The sequence below is a fragment of the Martes martes genome, assembly GCF_963455335.1.
Source record: "Martes martes genome assembly, chromosome: 9".
In the NCBI taxonomy this organism is placed as follows: Eukaryota; Metazoa; Chordata; class Mammalia; order Carnivora; family Mustelidae; genus Martes; species Martes martes.
In genome coordinates this window covers 64,058,023-64,081,948 of record NC_137896.1, presented here as the reverse complement: position 1 = coordinate 64,081,948, position 23,926 = coordinate 64,058,023, and the positions used below count along the sequence as shown (strand labels likewise).

General features: G+C 38.4%; 1 protein-coding gene across 1 annotated transcript in view; it reads right to left on the bottom strand.

The window, feature by feature from the left end:
- The window catches only part of THADA (THADA armadillo repeat containing), a gene marked incomplete at its 5' end in the record, with an annotated part of 322,555 nt that overhangs the window by 249,589 nt on the left and 49,040 nt on the right, over positions 1-23,926 (bottom strand). The window contains one exon of the mRNA XM_080813492.1: positions 17,339-17,448. Within this exon, the coding sequence (XP_080669618.1) occupies positions 17,339-17,448 (110 nt within the window). The remainder of the gene's footprint in view (positions 1-17,338; positions 17,449-23,926) is intronic.

Genomic DNA, 23,926 nt, shown 5'->3' with positions numbered 1-23,926 from the left:
TATTCAGTGGTAGACAATTATTTTAGGAGGATCGTACTGGATTTAACTAAAAACACATGAAAATAAAGGGATGAAGTCCAAAGAAAAAATATTTTTTTACATTGAGGAAGACATTCTGTAGAAAGATAACCTACTTCTTTCTCCCCAAAGATTTTACTTATTTATTTGAGAAAGAGAGAGATAGCAAGAGAGAGAGCGTGAGCAGGTAGGAAGAGGAAGAAGCAGGACCCTGGGATCATGACCTGAACCAAAGGCAGATGCTTAGCCGACTGAGCCACCCAGGTGCTCCAAGATAACTGATTTCTAATTTGCAGTGAGAATTGACCTCTTAGAAACACAAGTGAGATTTTTTTTTCTCTAGTCTGGTATCAGATCAACAACTTCAGTTTCTAATTAACTATTTTTTTTTAAAGATTTTATTTATTTATTCGACAGACAGAGATCACAAGTAGGTAGAGAGGCAGGCGGGGGGTGGGGGGTGGAGATGCTCCCCGCCGAGCAGAGAGCCCGACTTGGGGCTCGATCCCAGGACCCCGGGACCATGACCTGAGCCAAAGGCAGAGGCTCAACCCACTGAGCCACCCAGGCGCCCCTCTAATTAACTATTTCAAGCAGCAACTCAAATTTAGTTGTTTAGGTCTTGCATAAAACAAAATATATGTAAATAATACTACTCTAAAGCAGAAGTTTTTTTAAAAAGGTTTTTAAAAGTTTAACACGGGCCTAAAAATGTACTAGAGATTATAGGACACCAAGGATGTGTATGTCCATATTGTTTAGAGACACATACTGAAGTACACAGGTGTGAAAATAACAAATCAGAAATGTACTTTTTAACACTTCAGCAGGCCATAATGAAAGGTACAGATGAAGCAAGAGTGGCAAAACTCTGATAAATGTTGAATATGGGTGATGGGTAAAGGCAGTTCATTTCATCATGCTCTCCAGTTTTATAAACATATGCTTGAATTTTTTATATGCTTTATATGTTTATATATTATATGTTTAAAATTTACATTTGAAACTCCTCATAATAAAAATAATCCATTCGTGTAATGTTTGAAATTTTCATAATAAAAGTAACCCTCCCACACTTTTATAAGAATTGAAGTTACTTCCTATCTCTGGATTTATATCTTTTTTTTTTAAAGGGCTGAGAGTCAGCATTTCTTTTTTTTTTTTTTTTAAGATTTTATTTATTTATTTGACAGAGAGAGAGATCACAAGTAGGCAGAGGCAGGCAGAGAGAGGGAGAAGCAGGCTCCCCACTAAGCAGAGAGCCCAATGCGGGGCTCGATCCCAGGACCCTGAGATCATGACCTGAGCCGAAAGCAGAGGCTTTAACCCACTGAGCCACCCAGGCGCCCCTGGATTTATATCCTTTAAAAATTAAGATAAGGGTCGCCTGGGTGGCTCAGTGGGTTAAAGCCTCTGCCTTCAGCTCAGGTCATAATCCCATGGTCCCAAGTCCCGCTCTCTGCTCAGCATGGAGTCTGCTTCCTCCTCTCTCTCTGCCTGCCTCTCTTCCTGCTTGTGATCTCTGTCTGTCAAGTAAACAAATAAAATCTTAAAAAAAAAAAATTAAGATAAATGCCTTTAATCTCATGGCATCATTTTCTAGTTTATTATTAACAATGCCAGCTTGGTATAATCCTCCCACAGTTACCCAATCAAACACTTAAATCCAAACTTCCCAGAGATGTTAAGTGCTAATGATACAGTTACAGATTATGGTCTTTCTTTGCTCATTCTTCACGGTTTTTTAAGTATGTTTGGATTAATTTACTCCACAGTGGGTGAGCAGGGAAAAGGAAAAAAAAAATCAGAGCAAAAGTCATCTTTTATGGTCTAATCATTCAAAAAAACTGGAGTCACAGAGGTGAATACAGTAAAAACTACTTGATCTAAGATTACATGTAGATTTCAGTTCGTTCTCTTCCCCATCACTGTGCAATGTAGGACTTGCTTATAAAAAATGCTACAGTCTAAGGTCAAGTCTCCTGTAGGGATTCACTATAAAAAAAACTGAGGAAAAGGAACTGTAAGAGATAAGAGGTATCTTCCTATTTCCTTATTTTCCTTTCAAGTGCACTGAAATATAGAACGATAAATACTAGCTCAGTAATGCTCCTCAACACCGTCCGTGAACCTCTCTGAAGCCTCCCTGACCTGGCATACAGAGGTTCTAGCAAAACCAACCAATCTGAAAAGGGCAGGCAGGTCCGAGACAAGAGCAGGCCACCTCACCATGCATCATCCCTCCTTGCCTGAACTTAGAAGGGCTCGTGACTGTTAACGAATCTTGATCTAATTCCTTTTCCATCTTAATCAAATATTCCAGATTGATTCTAACCTTAAAAAATTTTCCACATGTCTATAGACTTTCTGTTATAGTGAGGTTGTGCACTTTGCTGATTCCCATTCTAACACACATGCCCCACATCCAGACACACACGCACATATATGTACCCTCTCCATATTCCCAAGCATTTGTTTATGATTTCCACACTTTTCCTAGTTATACAAATTAGTAAAACTTCCTCTAAATGTTACATCTCACAAGGCCCTTTCCTTTCTCGGAGTCTCTACTGTACGAGGAACTGCTAGGCACAGAGTGTACAGGTGGTCAGTTCGGGGCCACGGACAGGGTGGACTCTGGGCTGGGCTTGGAGGATGTGCGGGCAGAATGGTGGAAGGCCCATATGTGTGGGCTTGAGGGAGCAAGAGATGAGATGACTGAGGAAATAGTTTAAGGTCCCAGGGGCAACTCCCTAATTTAGATTCTTGGCTATTATAATTATAAACAGTAAACCAGGCCTATTGATTCCCTTGAGTGGCACATACTAAGACTAAATGCTCCTTGTTAATTGGGGAATTTGAAAATAAAGGTTAAAGAATATTCCACGAGGTAAAGGCTGGCAAAGTGCCCTCCCCAGGGCCCTCTTTGGTCCACTGCCAAGGATCCAGGAACCTCAGGAGCTCTAGGAAATGTTCAAGGCACCAGCTCCTCCCACCTAGTCCACATGGTTCTCTGTTCTGGAATTCCCCAGGATCACACCGGCTTTTCTGCAGAACGCTTCAGTTGTCTGGTTTCCAATCTGGACTTTGCACTGGACCCTATTTCTCTGATTCTCTAGCTTCCTAGCCCTGCATCTCTCCCAGGCTAGTCCTGCCCCCAGAGCCACACAAGAAAATTAGTCCAATAATGGAATTCCTACCCTTCTAAATAAAATGAAACATGCTATATTTTAAACAAAATGAACTTAGAAGAGTTGTTTAAATTATCATACTCAAAATATATTTGCCTGCCACGAAGGAAAGAAAAATAAACATGTATTGAATGTCTATTATACATCAAATACAACACTAGACTTTTTTCATGTCTTATCTTACTTTGCAACAAACAAGTCTATGAAAGGTGGGAGAGCACATGATAGTGCTTAGGAGGAAAGACTACAGAGCCAAGTTATTTAGTTTAGAATCCTTGCTCTGTCACCTATTAGTGGTGTGATCTAGGACAAGTTATGAAACCTCCCCATTTGTCCCTTTCCTCGTCTATGAAATCAAAGTGTTGGGGAGGATTAAATGAGTTTGTCCTGATTAAGTGTTTAATATGTTCTTAAACAGGTTGTTTTCTAAAATTATTACCTACTATTGGGGCACCTGGCTGGTTCAGTCAGCATAGCATGTGACTCTTGATCTTGGGGTTGTAAGTTTGAGTCTCACTTGGGATGTGGAGATTACTTTAAAAAAGTAAAATCTTAAAAAAAATAAAAGTATTATCTATTATTATGAGAAAAGCAAGCTTTAAAGAGTTTCAATTGAACTGAGAGAGATGGAACAGGTGGTTTACATTTTGACAAGCCACACCCAACACATATTAATAATAACCAAAATATGCAAATAGAATCCCCAAACCAAGTGAGCGCAAAAACTAGATAATTATCTGGTAAAACAGAATAAAAATGCAAAGTAGCAAGAGTGCTGATACCAGAGATCTGCTGGGTTACAGCTCCAGAAGCAGCAATGATGGCTAGGAAGTCAGTTCCTGATGGGTAACTCACCTCAATCCCAGGAAATGGGAAATTTCAGGGGCTTCCTCTCCCTTGAAAGGAAGTTGGAAAGGGGCTACTACTGCCAGAGCTGCAGCAGTAGGAAAAGTCATGGGCCCAGAGAAACCCCAAACCAGGCTAACTACTAACTTACTGATCAGATCTGTAATACCCCCAGTTTTACTTTGGGTGGGAGACCCAAAATGCCACTATCTAATCTAGTTTCTCTGATAGAGAGGAATGAGCCAAAGGAGAATAAATAGAAACAAAAAAGACTCCTAATCATACAGTCAGCAAATCAAAACTCAAAACACAGAGATGTTTTATATTAAGAAAAGCTATCTTAAAAAGCAATAATTTGAACATAAAGTCACTCCATATGAAACTTAATTTTATGAAGCAGTCTGACAAAGACCTTAAAATAACTGTTTAGAATACTCAAGAGATAACGAATAACTTCTATTTAAAAAGAGGAAGAAATTATGAAAAACAGCGTTGGGGATGCCTGGGTGGCTCAGTTGGTTAAGCATCTGACTCTTGATTTCAGTTCAAGTAATGATCTCAGGGTCGTGAGATGGAGCCCAGAGTCGGACTCAGTGCAGAGACTGCTTGAGATTCTCTCTCCCTCTCTTCTGCCCCTCCTCCAACTCATATCTGTGCACTAAAGAAATACATAAATCTCTCTCTAAATAAAGTCTTTTAAAAAAAAGAAAACAAAAATACTGGAAACACTGGAAATAAAAATGTACTTTCAAAATTTTTAAAAAAGTAACAGATGAGATGAATTCTAGAGCATTAGAGTCTCAGACAACAGTTTTCTGGGAAACGTACCCAAAACAATACATAGAAAGAAGACAAAAACACAAAATATATACATGCACACATGTACATGTGTGTGTATGTGTGTACATACATACGTACAACAGATTGAGAGAAACCAATATAATCTAAGAGGGGTTACATAAAGCAGGAATAAAATGTCTAGGAGAAAAATCTCAAGGACATATCTAGACAATTTCCAAAACTGAGGAAAGTCACAAGGCCTCAGATTCAACGTGTATTCCAAGTATCCACTCCAAATAAATAAACCCATACCTAGGCATATCACAGTGAAATTGTGATTAAGAGAAAACCTTAATAGACACAGGAGATGAAAGAAAAAACAGATTACCTTGAAAGGAAACCAATTATAACAAAGACAAGTTTCTCACTGGCAATAACAAAAGACACAGGATCTTCAAAGCACTAAGGGAAAATAACTGTTAACCAGAATTCTATATCCAGTTAAACTACATTCAAAAGTGGAGGTAAGATAAAAACAACTTGAGACAAACAGTAAGTTGGCCTCCCAAAGATCTCATGAAAAGAAACTGTAAAGAACATGCTTCTGCAAAGTTAAGTCGACCCAGAGCAGTCTCAGTGTGGTATCTCTTAGACACCTCAAATTCAACATACCCCAGACTAAACTGATGGCCTTCCTCTAAAAATCTACTCTGCCCACAGTCTTCCCCATCGTAGCATACAAAAGATACATCTTGGGCCAAAAATTTTGGAATTGTCCTTTCTCTCAAATGCCAAATCCAATCAGTCAACATACCTGTCTGTTCTACCTTCAAATTACCTCCAGCTTCAGATCACTGTTTACTATCTCCACCACTCTTCAAGCCATCATCTCTTTCCTGAACTGCAATAATATTGTAACCTCCTAACCGGTCTCTCTGCTTTTACTATTATAGACTATTCTCAACAGAGCAGTCAAAGGAATCTTTTTATTTATTTATTTTTAAAAGATTTTATCTATTTATTTAACAGAGCACAAGAGCAGGGGGAGCAGCACAGAGGGAGGGAGAAGCAGGCTCCCCACTGAGCAGGGAGCCTGATGTGGGGCTCAATCCCAGGACCATGACCTGAGCCAAAGGCAGACTCTTAACCACTTAACTGACTGAACCACCCAGGCACCCCTAAAGTAATCCTTTTAAAAGGCTAGATCATAACACTCCTCTGTTCACAAACCCTCCAATGGCTCCCTGTTTTACTCAGAATAAAAGCAAAAGTCTTTACTACATCTTATAGTATCTAGTCCTCATCAAGTCCCCATCAAGGCCTTTCAAGAATAAAAGCAAAAGTCTTTACTACATCTTGTAGTATCAAGTCCTCATCAAGTCCCCATCAAGGCCTTTCAAGACCTTGGCACCTGGACTTCTCTCTACCTGAAACAGTCTTACTTCAGCAATACAACTATTGATTATAGTGTTCACTAGACTTACCAATATGTTCAAATCTTTAATGACAGTTTTTTTAAATCAAGTTTAAAAAAAGAGAAATTGAGTAATCTCCCCAACGTTCTAAAGCTTGTGAATGACAGAGGGAGAATTAAAATGTAGAGTGACACCATAGCCCTCGCTTAAGAAAAAGGCATTATTTAAAGGTGCTTGTCCTAGTTTCTGTTCCACATCTAGCCTGATCTGCTCATGATAGATATACTATCAATTCTATTCTTTGCTTCAGTGGATTTCATTCATTCATTTGGGAAAAAAAAAAATTTATTAACTATCTAGTAGTTTGCTTGGCACCCTAGGAAATGGAGAACAGAATAAAAATTCCAAATTACACATAATTCAGAAAGCATGTTACTGTGGCTTGGGAATGTATTACCAGAGTATATTGGTTTAAAGAAATTTACCTTCCTAATCATTTTATTCAGGTTAACCTTCAGATTGACTTCAATCCCTGAATATATACCAGGGTAGGAGTTGGAGTAGCTTTTAAACAAACTGAGCGATATGGATGGAAAGCTAGTTGGAGAATTAAAACATCCCACAGAAAAACCATTCAGCAGATAACTGTCTACTTGTAACTGACTTGATGTGAACTGTGTCTCATTCATTCTAGAAGTATTCCAATTCCCTTGACCAACCGGGAACATTTATGACTGTTAATAAACTTTCCTGTATTAATTGAATGACTCACCACTGGCCTAAAGAAATTATTTCGCCTCCAAACACAAAGCAACTAATTTCACTTTTTATTTTATTTTACTTTATTTATTTATTTATTTATTTATTTATTTCTCTATTTTCTTGACACAGAGAGAGAAACCACAAGCAGGGGGAGGGCAGGCAGAGGGAGAGGAAGAAGCAGGCTCCGAGTTAAGCAGGGTGACTGATATGAGGCTCAATCCTAGGACCCAGAATAGTGACCTGAGCTGAAGGCAGATGCTTTACCACTGAGTCATCCAAGTGCCTTAATTTCACATTTTAAATGCAAAGTACATTTAAATCCAATATACAAAACACAATTCCCAGAAAATTATCAAAACTCAATTGCCAGGAAACTAATTATGTGTAACTCAACTGAGTAAATATTAAGCCTTTGACAATATCTTCATTTCCCAAATAATAGTTTATTTACCAAGCTGTTACCACTAAGGGTATGAGAAGGAAGAAAATCGTTTTCTTTTCCCATAAATACAGACTTCCATTTTGCCAGGTGTAAGAGCAACTCCAAATGAAAATTCATTCAATTAAATAAGTTATTGGGTTGAGAAAAACGACTTCCAATGAAAATAAAGCTATTTATTCATTGACTGTTAAACTTTTACCCTACCATGTTCCTTATATCACTTTCCTTATTTTTCATTTGCTAATAATTCCAATAAGTCTAAATAATGCAAAAAAAAAAAAAAAGCAGAATTTGTTTTGGGGGTCAGAACCAGAATCTGTCCCCAATCCTGATACAAAACCAATGATGTGTGTTTACTCAAACTCAACACCATTGGTCATCACCATCATCACCTGGGTGAAAACAGCTATGAACAATTAAAAAACAAAACAAAACAAAACAAAACAAAACAAAATAAACAAAAAAACCCACAACACTCTTGGCCTGGCTGTTGAGGATAGCACACTTAGAACCCTAAAACAGTGCATATCACATCAGAGTAAATGACACACAAGCAACCAAGGGGGGAAAAATTGGTACTGGTCTGATATCCAAAGCAAAGACATAAGACTTTGATTCCTTCATACAGATAAAAACAGAGGAAACTGAAAAACATGTATCCAGTTACAGTAAAACAAACAAAGTGCAAGAAAGTAGAAGAAAGATAATCTAGTAATTTAAGAATCATCTCTAAACATCTACCATATTAATGCTGTTACGAGGAATTCCAGTTCTCTCAGTCATCCAAGCTCAAAGTGTTGTAAAGCAAAGCTTTAGCTGCCTACAACATAAAAAACAAGCCAGACTATCGTCTTCGAACTGGAGTGTGTGTGTGTGGGGGGGGGGTTACACCCTTACCCATGGGGCACCATACCGTTTTGAAGAGAAAAATTTAGAAGAGAAAATCACCCACAATGTAACAAGCTCTCACAAGCTACATGCTTTAAATATTCCACGCCCTAACCAGAAATCATCCACTGATAATAGTGACCAAACAGATCTAAGATTCCAAGTACCGGTAAGGAAAGAGTCAAGAGAATAAAAACAGTGTGGAGGGATACAGTACACTTTCTGGGAACAAAACTTTAACTCCATTTATTTTACACATTCATGTAGTTTCTCAGATGTCCTATCTAGCTCCTCTGCCCCTCTTCTGTATAACTCTATAACACACATATGTACCTTATTTGTTGATGATCTTTTTTTTTTTTTTAAAGATTTTATTTATTTATTTGTCAGAGAGAGATAGAGAGAGTGAGCACTGGCAGACGGAGGCAGAGGGAGAAGCAGGCTCCCCGCCCAGCAAGGAGCCCGACGTGGGACCCGATCCCAGGACGCCGGGATCATGACCCGAGCCGAAGGCAGCCGCTCAACCAACTGAGCCACCCAGGCGTCCCTTGTTGATGATCTTAAAACTGCTTACTAGGATCCATTCACTGTAATGTTCATAGAGTTCTCAAAATACCTTTTATTTTTACATCCATTTGGTTGGAGACTCTCAGGGAAAAAATATCCAGGGAGCAGAAAATCCAGAATCCTTATCCCGGGACTCTCCAAGTCCTACATATTTGGAGAATCTCATTTGGCTTCACCTTACTACTTAGAAAGCTTCCCATAAAGCTGCTGCTGCTTGTCCTTCAAGCCTTGGCTTACTTTAGCATAAAGGAAAGAGAGATTTTTTTTTTTCCTTACCACCAAACTTTATCACATCAAACTACGTATCACTATCTGATAATTTCTTATTATTTTCTAAACGTCCCGTACAAACATGCAGTTATATAAACTCCATGATCCAGGGACACATTCTGTCCTATCCACTTCTCTCTTCCCAGCACCTTGTAACAGGGCCTGCCACGTAATCAGGAGCTCAACAACTACCTGTTGAATAAATGAACATCCCCTAACTTAGCAGCTCTGCTAAGAGTACCATTCTAAAAAAACCAAAAAAACAAAAAAACAGCTTGACAAAGAGGGGTATGGTAACTGGAAAAGAAAGTATGAACAAAAGTGCCTTCTAATGACAACAGGTGCCACCATTAGAGCCAGCAGGTGGCATTAATTATTCCTCCCATCACCTGGGACAGAAAGCTCAGTAAGTGTAAAGTTTTCTTGGTCCTGTCATTTCTGCCTTGTAAATTACCTAGTTTATTTTCCTAATCCCAAAGATTAGAATGCTGGGCTCAAAGTTCCTCTAAGAACAAGAACCATGTCTTACCGCTATTTTTTCTATGAGGCCTACCCATCACAATTTCTTATACATAACAGGTGATCAATAAGCTTTTTTGAACTGCTAATCTCTGAAGTAGTAGGAAGTTTCAAGAAACACTGGATTCTGGTGCCAGCTTGTTTACTAACTAGTTGTGCGGCTATGGACAAATCACTTGATTTCCTAGTCCCTAAGAAGGAAAATAAAATAATTACAAAACTGCTTTGAAATTCAATGAGACATTATTACCTGGGTTACTGTTCTAAATAAAGAACGCAGAGACCTTAAATTACATAAGTACCCAAAGCTCCTGATAAGGACATCCCCACAAAACAATGAGCCCATCATGGCCTTAGTCTTTTGTTCAGGTCCTCACAGGCCCCTCTTAGTTCTACAGAGTTAAATGTTTCAAATTCAGATCCTAGTAATTTTCTCTAGGTTCACAGCAACTCTCTGGCCTATCACCTCATACTCTCCATGGTCAATCAGAGCGTTTCTAACACAGCATCTGGCACACAGGAAATGTTCAAGAAACCTTCTATTGAATGATTAAACAAGAACAGCTAGTGTGGGTGATGGGGGCTGCACAGTAGCTGTGCCTTTGGTTAGGCAGATAATTGGAAACAAAACAAAACAAACAAACGGGTGCAGAAAAGGAGGGCTGGAACTTTAAAGCTTCTCAACGGTGAAGCCACTGTGCCTATAAAAACACAATAGCCTAATCTAGCTTTCTGACTAGTCAGTGAACCTTCTGTCTCCTCCCCAGCAAGGAAAGATTACTTTATAAGGAAGTGATTTCAAAACTCCTCTGAGTCGCTGGTCCTTATGATAATGAAGGAATTGAGAGGTAAAAATGGAACCATGCAAGGCTCCCAAGAACAATGCAACCACTCTGGTTGTTTGTTTTGGTTCCTCATCACACCATCCAGAGGTCAGCAAGGAAAAGGGAAAGGTTCCTGAGTGAAGCAGTCCTTGGTTCTCTCTGCCAACTCTGTGCCGTCACCAACCACGGCCGTGGGGAATTCCAACCCTGCCTGTGCTAGTGAGGGCCTCGCCACTTAAAAGAGCAGACAGACATCCTCCTTGTCTGAAGGACTGTTTGTTTCCCCTCACTCCCATGTCAACCTAATAGGAAATCCACCGTGTCTTTAGTCTCCGAGGACATCATACGAATTATGTTTCTTACATGGGATTCAAGGTTCTTCATAAGAAATTCTCACTAAAAGTTATTAATCCACAAAATACTCCTAAAAGATGGTTTATCAGTTCTAAAGGAAATTTACTAAAAATGATCCAGCTCCCTTCAATCTTTCATGCGCCCAATCCCCAGATTTTCTTAGTCAGAGACTCGAAAGCAGCCATGTACAATGAGCAGGAGGCTCAGAGCTGAAAGAGGCCTGGAGAGCTGAACCTGCGCCCTTCCTCAGAGAGGCTGCAGCACCCAGAGAGTTTAAATGGCTTTCCTCTTGTTAATACGGCTGGTAGACGGAGCTCAGCTCTACTTCATGCCTCGGTATCCTTTACTCTAAACACTAAGGGAGGTGGTGGTGGGTGAGGGAGGGGAGTGGGAGGAATCAGACCATTCTGACTCTCCTGTTCAACAGAGTCAAAAAAAAAAAAAAATGCTGACTTGGGTGGGGGTGTTTTTTGGGTTTTGTTTTTCCATGTCAAGTGTTACAGCTGAATCTCTACTAAAAGTAACAGAAATAAACAGGGCGGATCATCGCTGTTGTTCAGATCTTTGTGTTGTCTTGAGCAAATCCCTGGAGCAAATTACTGTTCCATAAGCAGATTAGTCCACTTTCCATCCACAAAGCTATCTCCCTCATAGTGGATAAGTATTCTAAGATAAGCGAAAAACCCGCAAACTGAAATCAAATTATATCTGCTGTATACCCAACTAATTGGTCATTAGACTATTTTTGTGCCAGTAAATCAGGTTCCCTGACTACAAAGTGGCTTTCCAGTGGCTTCGTCCATCCACCTAAGTGTGGTAACATGGGGCTATTTTTTGTTGAGTTCTGGTTAGTTTTATTACTATTGTTAATTGAGAAATGTTATCTTCATTTCCTCAAACTCTTTCAGTATGGTTACTTTTCCTAACTTAGAGATTTTCCCAATCTTCCAATTATTTTGTAAACTACAGTCTCCACTCCATTCATTCTCTGGTTAAGTATTATGTTTATTTTTTCAAGGTTCATGTTGGTTATTTCAATTAAACTAAACAGTGACAGATGTGCGTGAAGACTGGGTGCATGTGTATGCACATTTTAAAAAGGTAACATAACCCTGAAGCATGGAGAAATTTTAAGCCTGAAAAATGATTTGCTCAAATGAGAGCCAGTGACAAAGCTGCATATCAGCAGAAGTCATCTTCACTCCCTCCCCACCATCAAATACTGTGGAGGTTTACTGCAGGCCAAAACATCAGGGAGCCGGCTATTCTGAAGGCTGAGCTGCAGGCACAGGGAGTAACAACAATGACCAAATCTAAATTGAATTGCCAATAAGAAGCCCATAGGGAAAGGGCAAGATACAGTGGATTTTAAAAAGTGGTTAAAAGGGCAGATTAGATTGTCGGGTCTCTCAATATTTAATATAACCATTCCCTGTGATGAAGGAAAAAAATTAATATTGAAAACTTTGGGACTTTGCTAGCAGAACTGACATAGAGGTTGATCACGGAGAACAAGAGTCCTCTGGTATTGTCTAAATGACTCAGTCTTACTATGAGAACTTCAAAAATAAGTATTCAAAGTTCCAGAAAGAAAGTAATACCTGACTCAACTATGGAGTGGGCTTAAAAATAAAAATTTAGGGGCCAGAAACCAAAGACACCAAGATTCAGAATTTAAATATTAAAACATCCCAGTTTTCTACAAATCCTTTCAATCTGCTACAGAAATGGTGAATTTAAAGGATTCCCTCCATGGCTTCCCGGAGTGGATCATCAGTTATTCTTTATTTAATTATTAAGGTTTTAAATAAGATTCATAGGACACTCAGAAATAAAAGTGTCTTATTAGACACATTTGCCAGAGCAGGCAGGAATAAAGGTTTAGACAAGATTGTATTTTATATTATTAAGAGTTGAATGACTTTTCCCCCGAATCTCATACATTACATTCCACACTTATTTCTTGCTCAGTCGCACATTCTTTAGAGACTTGGTCTTTCATTCTCCAATAAAGCAGAGGAAATTATTTTTTCATTATTGTAATTCAATTGTTCACAAGAAGTCTTCTATTGAATTTAGATTGTAGTAGCTGTAATTAACTGATGAAATTTTCAATACATATTTAAATTACTTCTGTCTACCATCACTGTTGACATCCATGAGTCAGCACTAGCATTTTATGACAAAAACTGCTAAATGTCAGCAATGTCAGCAATTCAGGTCAATAACTGAAAACGACTCTAATTATTGCAATCAATAGCTGAGGTTAAGTTATATTTCAATAAGCAGAAAAATTGAAATAGATGCAGAATAAGACAATATTAAGCATTCACGAACCTCCCTTCTACATTTAGAACTGGAGCTGACAATTTAGTCCCCTTATAGTTAAGATTAATTCATGGTTGTACAAATGAAAGCTAGAGTCTCTGGCCTAACACCCTACTTTTAAGATTCTGTTCCTTTTCACTGAAAGAACAACTTAAAATACTAGGGTCATAAATGGTAAACAAGCAAATATAAATTTCACCAGAAACCTGAGTTTAGAATTATGACTACAAAGCACCTAATCACTTCAATCAAATGCTTAGGCACGTACTTATGTTTTTTGAAGAGAGTATGCATGTTTCATCAAATTCTAGATAAAAAGCACTATATAAGAAAATCGTTATTTTGGAAAATTAACTCAACATCCTATGTATGTGTGTGTGTATGTACATTAAGTGTCGCTTTCAAAAAATGCCCAGGAAAAAGAACAGCATCTCCCACTTCTATTTATTCTTAGGTGATTGTTTAATAGCAAAGTTAGTTTACATTTGAAGACATATTGAATAATCTTATTAAAAACCAATTCAAACAATGTGGTTCATGTTTAACTCTTCAGTTATTTATCCATTAATCTCTTTAAGTGCCTCCTTCCCCAGCACAGCTGTAGTTCAAGGGGTAGCCAGCAGTTGGCCTCCGTTTCAGTGGATTTTCATGAAAGCCCAGATTTCTTTCTACAAATTTTTTAAAAGTTGTATGAAAAGTAACTTTTTCATAACTTAAGGGCTTATAAAAAGCTTTCAAAAGGATCCAAAAGAAACACATTTTCTTTTAAAAATAAAAACCAAACAAAAGGAAGCCACACACATTGTAAAGATGTTCTCTCCAAAACATTCTGTTCAGCAGATCTGAAATGTCTCCAAAGGGACAAGAACCGCTTGGTTTGGAAGCAACAGTTGAGAACTCATAACAGGTTGGTTAAAAGCCAACAGTGACAACCGTGAGATTTTTAAAGCAGATTAGGAGTGGCTGAGATACCAGGCATGGGCCTTACCTAGCCTCCCTGCTCCATGTACTTGGAATTCCTTCAACTGCAGCATTCACCCACCTAGTATAGCTGTTCAAAAGCCTCTGTCCTTGGTCCTCTCTTCTTTTCTCCTTTTACGTTGTCCCCTGAAGACTGCAATCCTACTAACTACAGTGGTTATGATGACAACTCCTAAACCTACGTCCCTGTTTCTGTTGTATCTCCCAAACTTAATTCCCCTATCTCCAAGTTCTGACGTATGTATTTCCACCAGAATATGTCATCATCATCTCACACATAACACATACAAAACAAATGTATTCATCTTTATCAAACTAATTCCCTCTTTCAGTTTCCCTGCCTGGTAACATTAATCCCGTTGTTCTGGTCACCAAGAATTAAACCACGGGAACAATTGTGGACTCCCTGGTGCCCTCCATCACTCACATTCAGTTGGTTCATGCAGCAGATTGCATTTTTCAAAGATGGCCACCATAGTAACCCCCATCCCACATGTATTTCTACAGGATGATCTTGCCACTTCACCAACAAACATGTAATGGAGTCTAATTCCTCTCTCCTTGAATGTGGACTAGCCTTAAGACTCACTTATAACTGGAAGAATATGATTGAAGCAATACTATGAGACTTCAGAGACTAGGTCAGAAAAGACCATAAGGAAGGAAGGAAGGTAGGGAGAGAGGGAGGGAGGGAAGGAAAAAAGACCATGAAGCTCCTGCCTGATTCTCTCGGAACTCTTTCTGGCGAAAGCCAGCTGCCATACATGAATGTCAACTACCTTAAGACTCCTATGCTAAGAGACAACATGTAGTCCCAACCTGGCCCAATCTTCCAGCTATCCTACCAAGTTGCCATAATATGAATATGAATATAAGCTGTCCTGGATCCTCTTGACCAATTCATCTGCCAGCTCAATCCCACCAAGTGTACTTAGTAAATACACTGAGAAGAATCACCCAGCTGAGCCTTGCCCTAATTCTCAACACATAAAATCATGAAATATATTATATAAATAGAATAAAATCCACAGCTTCCTTCTAAGCATTTAATATGTTGTAAGTGGAGTTGTTACTATGTGGGGCTGAATGTTAACTGACATGCCACTTCTTTCCCTCCTCTATTCCCAGGGCCATCAACAGAGGAAAAAGCTCTCATCACCTTAGATCTAGATCATTATAACTGGTTCCAGGGCCTCCTCACTACAATCTGCCATTATAATCTATCTAACCTAATAGTTTCAACCTGAAAACTACTTTTGCATACCAGCACTACAATCAACACCAGTCTCATTGATGGTTTCCGACGCTCCCTGGTGGTCTAGTGGTCAGGATTCGGTGCTCTCTCATTGATGGTTTCCATGTGTAGAAAGTTTTATAATGCAAACTTGATTATACAACAACTGCCAGAGATCTGCCAATATGGCAAATATTCTTTTCCTTACTTTAGGGATGAAGAGATCAGAGCCAAGGAGATTAATGTTTGTACAATAAAATCATCACCACCACCATCACCACCATCATCCACATCACCACCAACATCACCACCACCATCACCACCATAACCACCACCATTACCACCATCACCACCATCACCACCAGTATCACCACTATCGCCATCACCACCACCACTACTACAGTAAGGATGACTTATTTACTCACCTAACAATATGCCATTCTGATTCTAGCCTCTGAACATCTGCTCACAAAACCTCCTCCTTTCTCCTGCGATCTACTTAAACCTTGCTCATGCATTAGTATAAATGCCACCTCCTCTCCATTAAGTCCTACCAGCCTATCTCTGTCGCTTTCTCTCCATTATTCCTACAGAATTAATAAATTTTATCCAAAATTTAACACTGGATTGTTTATCTTGCTCAAGTATGTTGGTCTCACTTTCCAGGCTGGCATTCAACTCACACACATCCATACGTACAGCAATTTTGAGTGCTTACAACCAGTGTCTGTTCTGACCAGTCAGTACTCATGACATACCATCTGTTAAATATTTTGAATTTCATCTCTGCTTATTTCCTACACTAAATAATAAGCTCTTTAAGAACAGAACCCTTGTCTTATAAAGAAGTACTATATCCTCCGAACCAAACACAGTACTAAGCACACAACTAGTATTCAATATATATTTGATAACTGCTTTGAAAGTAGTAAAGTATGTTGTGTTATGAAAAAAAAATATCCCTAAGACAGGTCTACACTGGAAAGAGAGTTGAAAAGATAATAAAATATTTTCAAGATCAGCATTTTAATGTCAGGGGCATTTTATAATTTATCATTTACAGATATTCTGTGCAGCCCATAACTGCAAAATGTGCTATAAATGTTTTTACCAGGAGTGTGAAAAAAATGTTTCAAAAATATTCAAGGAGTAGATGTCTTACCAGCCCAAAATAAAATGTTTGCTGAGGCTACAAGACTGGCAGAACTCTGCTTCATTTCAAAAAGTTTCCAGGCAATGGAAATGTTTTCCTGGAAAATACTACCTTTTATTTAGAGAACACTTGCCATGAACACTTAGTCATTAAGTAATTTAAGGTTTCCTTACAAGCTCTTTGGAGGAAATCTATTATATGAATGAATGAAATTATCACCACCTATAATGTCAAAAAAACGCATTTGGCTAAATATACAAAATCTACCTAAGTATTTTTCCAGGTAAGTGGGGAAAAATCTTTGATACTTTTTGGCTATTTACTGTTCTTTTAAAATTTTCTATAAGATAAAATTATGAAGAAAAACACAAAATCCTTAAGTGTTTTCTCTGTCTGTAATATACACAAATCCAGAAAACTGGAAGGCTTATTTTATCCCAAATGCCATGTAATTTTCAAACAGCCAAAACAGTCATTTCATTCAATGAAAAGAAATGGTAACTCCAAAGCTATTTTTCGCAAAATCTTTTGAGTTTGCTGCAAATCACCTTTCAATGGGAGAATAACTTGGTTTGGACATTTCACTCAATCATCTGCAGTAAATCATACAATGAAACCTAAGAAAACAATTTCTTCCAAGAGTTTGAAGCCAACTAAGTCTTATTCTTTTAAACATCAAAAGACACAAGTAAATTTCACTTCAAGCACATGGTTTGTACACTTAGTCTTTTAAAAATGTACACAAAAGGATATTTGTTTTGTTTACCTGTTTAGTATTTCAGTAAGTTTCACAAAGCCAGTGTAAGCAAGTTCAAATGCTCCTCTGTGCCTGGACTGTAAGAGGTGATGTTTAAAGTAATCTCCTACTTCTTTTACCTTTAAAACAAAATAAAAAATAAATGTGTGATTTATGCTTACTTACATTTACAGATACATTTATGTCAGTAACACCATTAAGAGCTCAGAACTAGATCTTTATCCATTTAGCACTGACTTTGTGACAGGTAGTATTTTAAGTGTTTTTATAATATCATATTTAATCCTCAAAGCAATTCCATGAAATAAGTACTATTATCATCTCTACTTTCCAATAGGGACGAGGCCCAGAAAGGCCAAGTAACTTATTCAAGGTAACACAGCAAGTAAGTAGTAGAGCCAGTACATAAATGCAGTCTGGCGCCAGTAGGTGTCTTTAACTGTTAAACTAGAACTGCCTCCCTATGCCAGCTCATATCACTCAACACCAACAGCAAATTACACAAGGTGACAAGCCTCACACACCTAGGCCTGGGTGAAATAATTACCTTTTTCTGTTATTAAAAAAAAAAAATGCTTTTTCTACTGTGGTTAAAATATATATAATACAAACTTTACCATTTTTTAAAAAAGGTTTTATTTATTCGTTTGAGAGAGAAAGAGCACAAGCCAGGGATAGAGGCAGAGGGAGAAGCAGCAGACGCCCCACTGAGCAGGGAGCCTGATCCAGGGCTCCATCTCAGAATGCTGGGATCATTATGGGAGTTGAGGGCAGACATTTAACCAACTAGCCACCCAGGAGCCCCGAAAATTTACCATTTTTTAATGTGTACAGTTCCATGGCACTCAGTCTATTCATACTGTTGTGTGACCATCAGCACCACCCACCTACAGAACTTCCCAAACTGAAACTCCAGTCCATTAAACAGTAAAACTCCCAATAATTACCACTTAGAGATAAACAATTATTAGTGGCAATGCAAGACTTGTGCAAAGGGAGTCCTGAAAATTGAAAACTGACAGGCTTCACTCGGAGGTAGAGCCATGGCATTTTCCAGAATGCTGCCAAATCACTTTCCTACATGTTGCCTTTCTGCGTGCAAGTTTGGACAAACAACAAATATCACTATTTTAAAGAAGGCAAGACTAACAATTAGTTGTTGATGAGGTTTTGTGCAGAATTAACTGGTAAATTGGGCTAGTTTTATACTAGGAACATTTGGTGGCTATCAACTTTAGAAAATCCAAATTTTGTATAAGGCTCAGGACCAAAGCTATAATTGGCTCTCTTGATCCAAGTCTCCCTAGTAGATCACAGTATGGTGGAAAGGCAAGCTGTCCCAAGATAGCTAGGATATGCTCACCTAAAACACCTTCTACCTCAGCACAGTGACTAGATTAGTGCTCTGCACACGTGTGAGATAACAGTACAAGGTGTAATTAAACATTTGACCATGGGCAAGTTTCCTCAACTATAAACTGGGGATAACAATAATACTTGCCTCAAAGGTTGTATATTAAAATAAGTTAATAAACCTAAAAGTTCAGAACAGGCCCATAACCTATAATCCAGTTCAGTTCTGGGTTTCCAAATAGAGGAAAAGTAAAGATGTACTCCATAGTTAAAATATATTTGATCATAGAGAGATAACAAGCAATATATTTAGAGAAATAAGAAGCAGATATATAATAAGGAACCAGAAAACCAGTATATAATAGGACTTTTTCAATTTTAACACTTTAATAACCCAAGAGTGACAGGTCATGTTCTTCAGCTAAAGTTTTCAGGTATAGATCTGATGATACACTTAATTTTTAATATTTTTAAAGAGCACATACTACTGCCTGTCAAAACCAGTCAGGGTAAGCTTTATCATTTTCTCTTCAATACAGTAATTTCAGAGTATATTTTAACCAGAATTCTCAAGCCTTTAACCTGAACTTAACCCCCAAGATAGATCTAAAGCTCAATAATCCTACAAAATGAGGGCCAGAAGAAACTCCACTTAGCTAACTTGTTATGACTATCATTTCTATTATTAGAGAAATAAAAGATTTCTAAGAATAGGTATTTTAAGCCACAGAAAATAAAAACAGCAAGTCATAAAGATGGGATCTAACTTCCTTTTTTTTTTTTTTTTCTAAAATGTTACAGATAGTAAAACATACTTCAGGAAAACAAAAATGTTAACTGTTCAAGGGCTTCTCTGTGAACTTAAAAGAGTTCACCATCTAGATCTTAGGCAAAGATTTGATTTTCAGCTTCCTTTACCCTGTTTAAAGGAACCTAACCAACAAACATAGAATAAAATAGAAAAAACTCAGAAGTGTGACGAATAGATGGTCTTCTCAAGGGTGGACCTCAATTTTAGGTAATCCTGGCCTCAGGAAACAGAATGAGGTGCTAAGGACACAAGTGAGAAGTAGAGTTTTCCCTCATTTCATTTTGAACATAATCTCCCAACAAACTCACCTAGGTAATACTATGAATTTTTGCCTTTGAAGAGAGTATACAATGTCTGCTAATCAGTAAATATTTCTTTAGCACCTAGTCAAATGCTTAGCAGCTTAGTGCTAGGGTAGACAGGGAGGGGCAAAACAAGACATCTGTCCTCAAGAAGCTTTCAGTTCAGACAAAACCAATTTGCTGAATGGTACACACCATCAGGCGCCTAACAGCTCCAAGAAATGAAAGATCCTCTGGTCTGGAATAAATTATTACAAGAAGCTTCATGTTTAGACTTTGAACTAGATATACTTGGGGAGACCAAAATGGAAGAGGGTAACAAACATGGGAAGAGGCTGGGGGACTAGAAGGTATGAATAAACATTTATTAAGTCCCTGCTACTGCCCAGACACTTTACTGGATCTTTCTATATGAATGAACACAGAATATATAAGTGAACATCAGCAGACCTGGCTGCATGACCTTAAGATTTCATACTAGAAAACAGTGGAAGAGGGAACCTGGGTGGCTCAGTGGGTTAAAGCCTCTGCTTTCGGCTCAGGTCATGATCCCAGGGTCCTGGGATCGAGTCCCGCATCGGGCTCTCTGCTAAGCAGGGAGCCTGCTTCCTCCTCTCTCTCTGCCTGCCTCTCTGCCTACTTGTGATCTCTGTCTGTCAAATAAAGAAATAAAATCTTTAAAAAAAAAAAAAAAAGAAAACAGTGGAAGATAGGGCTGCAAGTTGGACAGGGATTCCACTACCAAGGGTAGGAGGAGTCAAGGCAGTGTGGTCTTAGAGCAAATGGACAGGGGAAAAGGCCATGCTGATACCCCTCCACTGGATAATCAAACACAAACAACAGATTTGACCCAAACAACTTAGAATATTAATGACAACAGCCAGAATCAGAAATAGAATTTTTAAATTTATTTTAAAAATGCAAAAGTCCTCTGAAAGCTCTGATCCATATTGTCCTTTTATTAGATACTGCTAGGGTCCTATCTAAAGTTCACAAAAACACTGATGATGTCTTCATGTATTATTTTCTTAATGAATAACATACATCTCAAGATTTTTTTTAAAGGGAATTAAGGTAAAAGAGCAAAAAAAAGGGGGCGGGAGGCACACTGATTTCTAGTCTTAAATTCTGGTCACTACCTTTTTAAATTGAGCAGATCCTGGTTCTAAATTTTCATAAAACCCATTTCTACAGGCCAATTAACATGCTTTCTGGATTTATAGGATATAAATTTCCACAGAGAAAAACAGCTATATGCCATGTCTTAAGGCATCTACAATTCATGAGTGGACAAATTAGGGGTGCTAAATGCTCATCTAGAGTCTAAAACCCACAAAGGGCAAATCTAACTACATTTTTTAAAAATTTGTCCTCTACTTATACAGGGAAAGACAGCTGAAAAATCGAGGCTAATTCCACTCATTATAAAGCAGATAAACCAAAGAGGATTTAAGTACTGGAGGAACATTTCTACAAAAACTGTATGTGGTGGTTCAGCTGTGATACCCTGGAGCCAGGAGGGCTGAGTTCAGGAACCCTACCCAGCCTCCTTGCCAGTGGAAGCTAATGAAGCTGTTCATTCACCTGTGAAATGGGGCTACAACTAGAACCTACTTCACAGGGTTATTCTGAGAAATAAGCCAGATTACACATATAAGCATTTAGCAGAGCACCTGGTAGACTAGCAAACAGTAAATGTCTGTTTTTGTTTTTATTTTGTTATCATCAAGTAGTGAGACTTAAGCCCTTAATTTTAACTTTGACTTTAGGACACAGCTACTTCGTATAACCTTAGGAATGTCATTAATTCCACTTAGGTTAAATAGAACAGTTTATAAAAGTCTAGAAGACAATAAGATAATTAATGTTTTAACTGCACATTCACTACTATAGGGATTTCTTACTAACGGTGGGAATTCTTCAAAGCCTAAACATTGCTCCCCTACATAATAACAATAAAGATAATAGTTTTCTGGTATTTAGGGGCACCTGGGTGGCTCAGTCTGTTAAGCATCTGCTTTTGGCTCAGGTCATGATCTTGAAGTCCTGGGATCAAGCTCCCCATCAGGCTACCTGCTCAGTGGGGAGTCTATTTCTTCCTCTCCCTCTCCCAGGTCCCTCCCGCTCATGCATGGGCACATGCACACACACTCTCTCTCTCAAGTAAATAAAATCTTAATGAAAAAAATAGTTCTCTGGCATTTAGACATCTCACAAGCAGTTTACTCTTTGCTTTCTAGCAAATTCTTAACCATGTGCCATTTTAACTGGTGTCCTTCAGTCTAACTTTTTAAAATGAATTTGTCTTATATCCCTATTTCATTTCTAAGCCCTTTGGTCAGAGAACCACATATTACATTTATTTATGTTCCCACAACACTCTTGTGTTGACTGACTATGGCAATTAATTAACAGGTGACTAAAAGGCATGTCTAACTCCATTTCACAGCTTAAAAATTGTAACCTGCATCCAGTACAACTCAATGAATACTTATTCATAATTTCTAAAAAAATAAACTACAGCAAAATACAAAAGGCAATTTCTTTAAGACTTACAGGTGCTAATAAAAATATATCCCCTGTTGTAGTCCAGAATGGAAAATCCAACACAGTAACAAAAAACACTGAGAAAAATGTGTAAACCCATTTAGCCATCCTAAAAATCACAACAGACTCTACCTTAGGAAGTTTCTAAAAAGTAGCTAATTTCTAATTGTTGGTAATTATTTTTATTCAGGTGATTTCTGTGGTGATAATTACTAGGAAGGCGAAAGCAGGTATGACAAATATACCCCAAAGCTTCTTTTTAGGAATACTAAGGAAATATATAAATATATAAATAGAAATATATAATATATATATAATATATAATATAACTGAAATATATAAATATATGAATTGATACTCCTGAAAGAGGACGTTGTTTAAAAAAAAAAAAATCAGCAGGCACTGGGTATCCAACATCCCTTGGAAAGAGGACCAACAAAATGTATCAAGCATAAGCTCTACAGCAGGAAAACATCCAGCTTGAAACCTAGACACACACCAGCCAGGAAGCTGTGAGATAAGGTTGTGTGTAAAGCCCAATCTTTAAGGGTCTCGACTTACATCCCTCCAAGTTGGTTTTATCTCTGCCTCTTGTACAGGGACATTATGAAAGAACCTTTCATTAGGTGATTACCTTGCAGGGGGAAAGTCAGACATGCCTCTGAATGAACACATTTTCCTCTTGCTGAAGCCGTGGAGGACACATGGCTTCACAAGAAGTGATTTAGGGAAATGAATCATTTGCTAAAAAGCTCAGTAGCAAGTTGCCTTACCGTCCTCTTGCTTGTAAAAGTCTGGTTGGGTAGGGGAAATAGGGAAAATCAAATTTAAAGAAAAAATCAAATGAGCAGTTCAGAACAAAGGCAGCACTGTGCCGTGTCCGAACGCAGGCTGGAAAGGACAGCTGGGTTCCTGTCCCGCAACTGCCACAAACCAGCTTTGTGATCTTGGGCAAACCAGGTAACACCCAAGGCCTTCAGTTTGCCCTGGTGCAAGAGGGCCGGATTCTATCATCACCGTGATCCTTCCAGCTCTAATAGTCTGTGAATATAGCACTGAATACTCAGTCACAAATGGGCACCGGTCATTCTCGTTCCACAGCAAACTGTAATCTTCAAAACGCATCTCACTGTCTGCCAGCTGCTTAGAAACTACCTTCATGTATGCAGGATTTCAGAGGCCACCCCTTCAACAAATGGCCCTCAAACTAGGATGGGATTGAAAGCACTGGGCTACAAAAGAAATCCTCCCTATTGCCTGCATTTGAGGCATCAAATTTTAAATTATAATAGAATCATCCTGCTTCTTCAAGAGTGAAGGGCAAATGGGGAGTAAAAGAAACATTGGGTTGAGTGTCAATATTTTAGGTTGTATGGAACGGCCTCCTTCATCCCTCGAGAGAAAAGCAGAACACTGTTGTTAATTATTATTCTTGGGAATAAGAAATCCAAGTCCCAGGTTCTCCCCCAAAGTGACTCCTGCCTACAAGTCACTTCGCTGCCTCTGTCTATGCACATCTGTTATGGTCACCCTCACCTAAGGTACTGACTTTTAAATTCTTAGTTTTGCTGCTAGACGCACAAA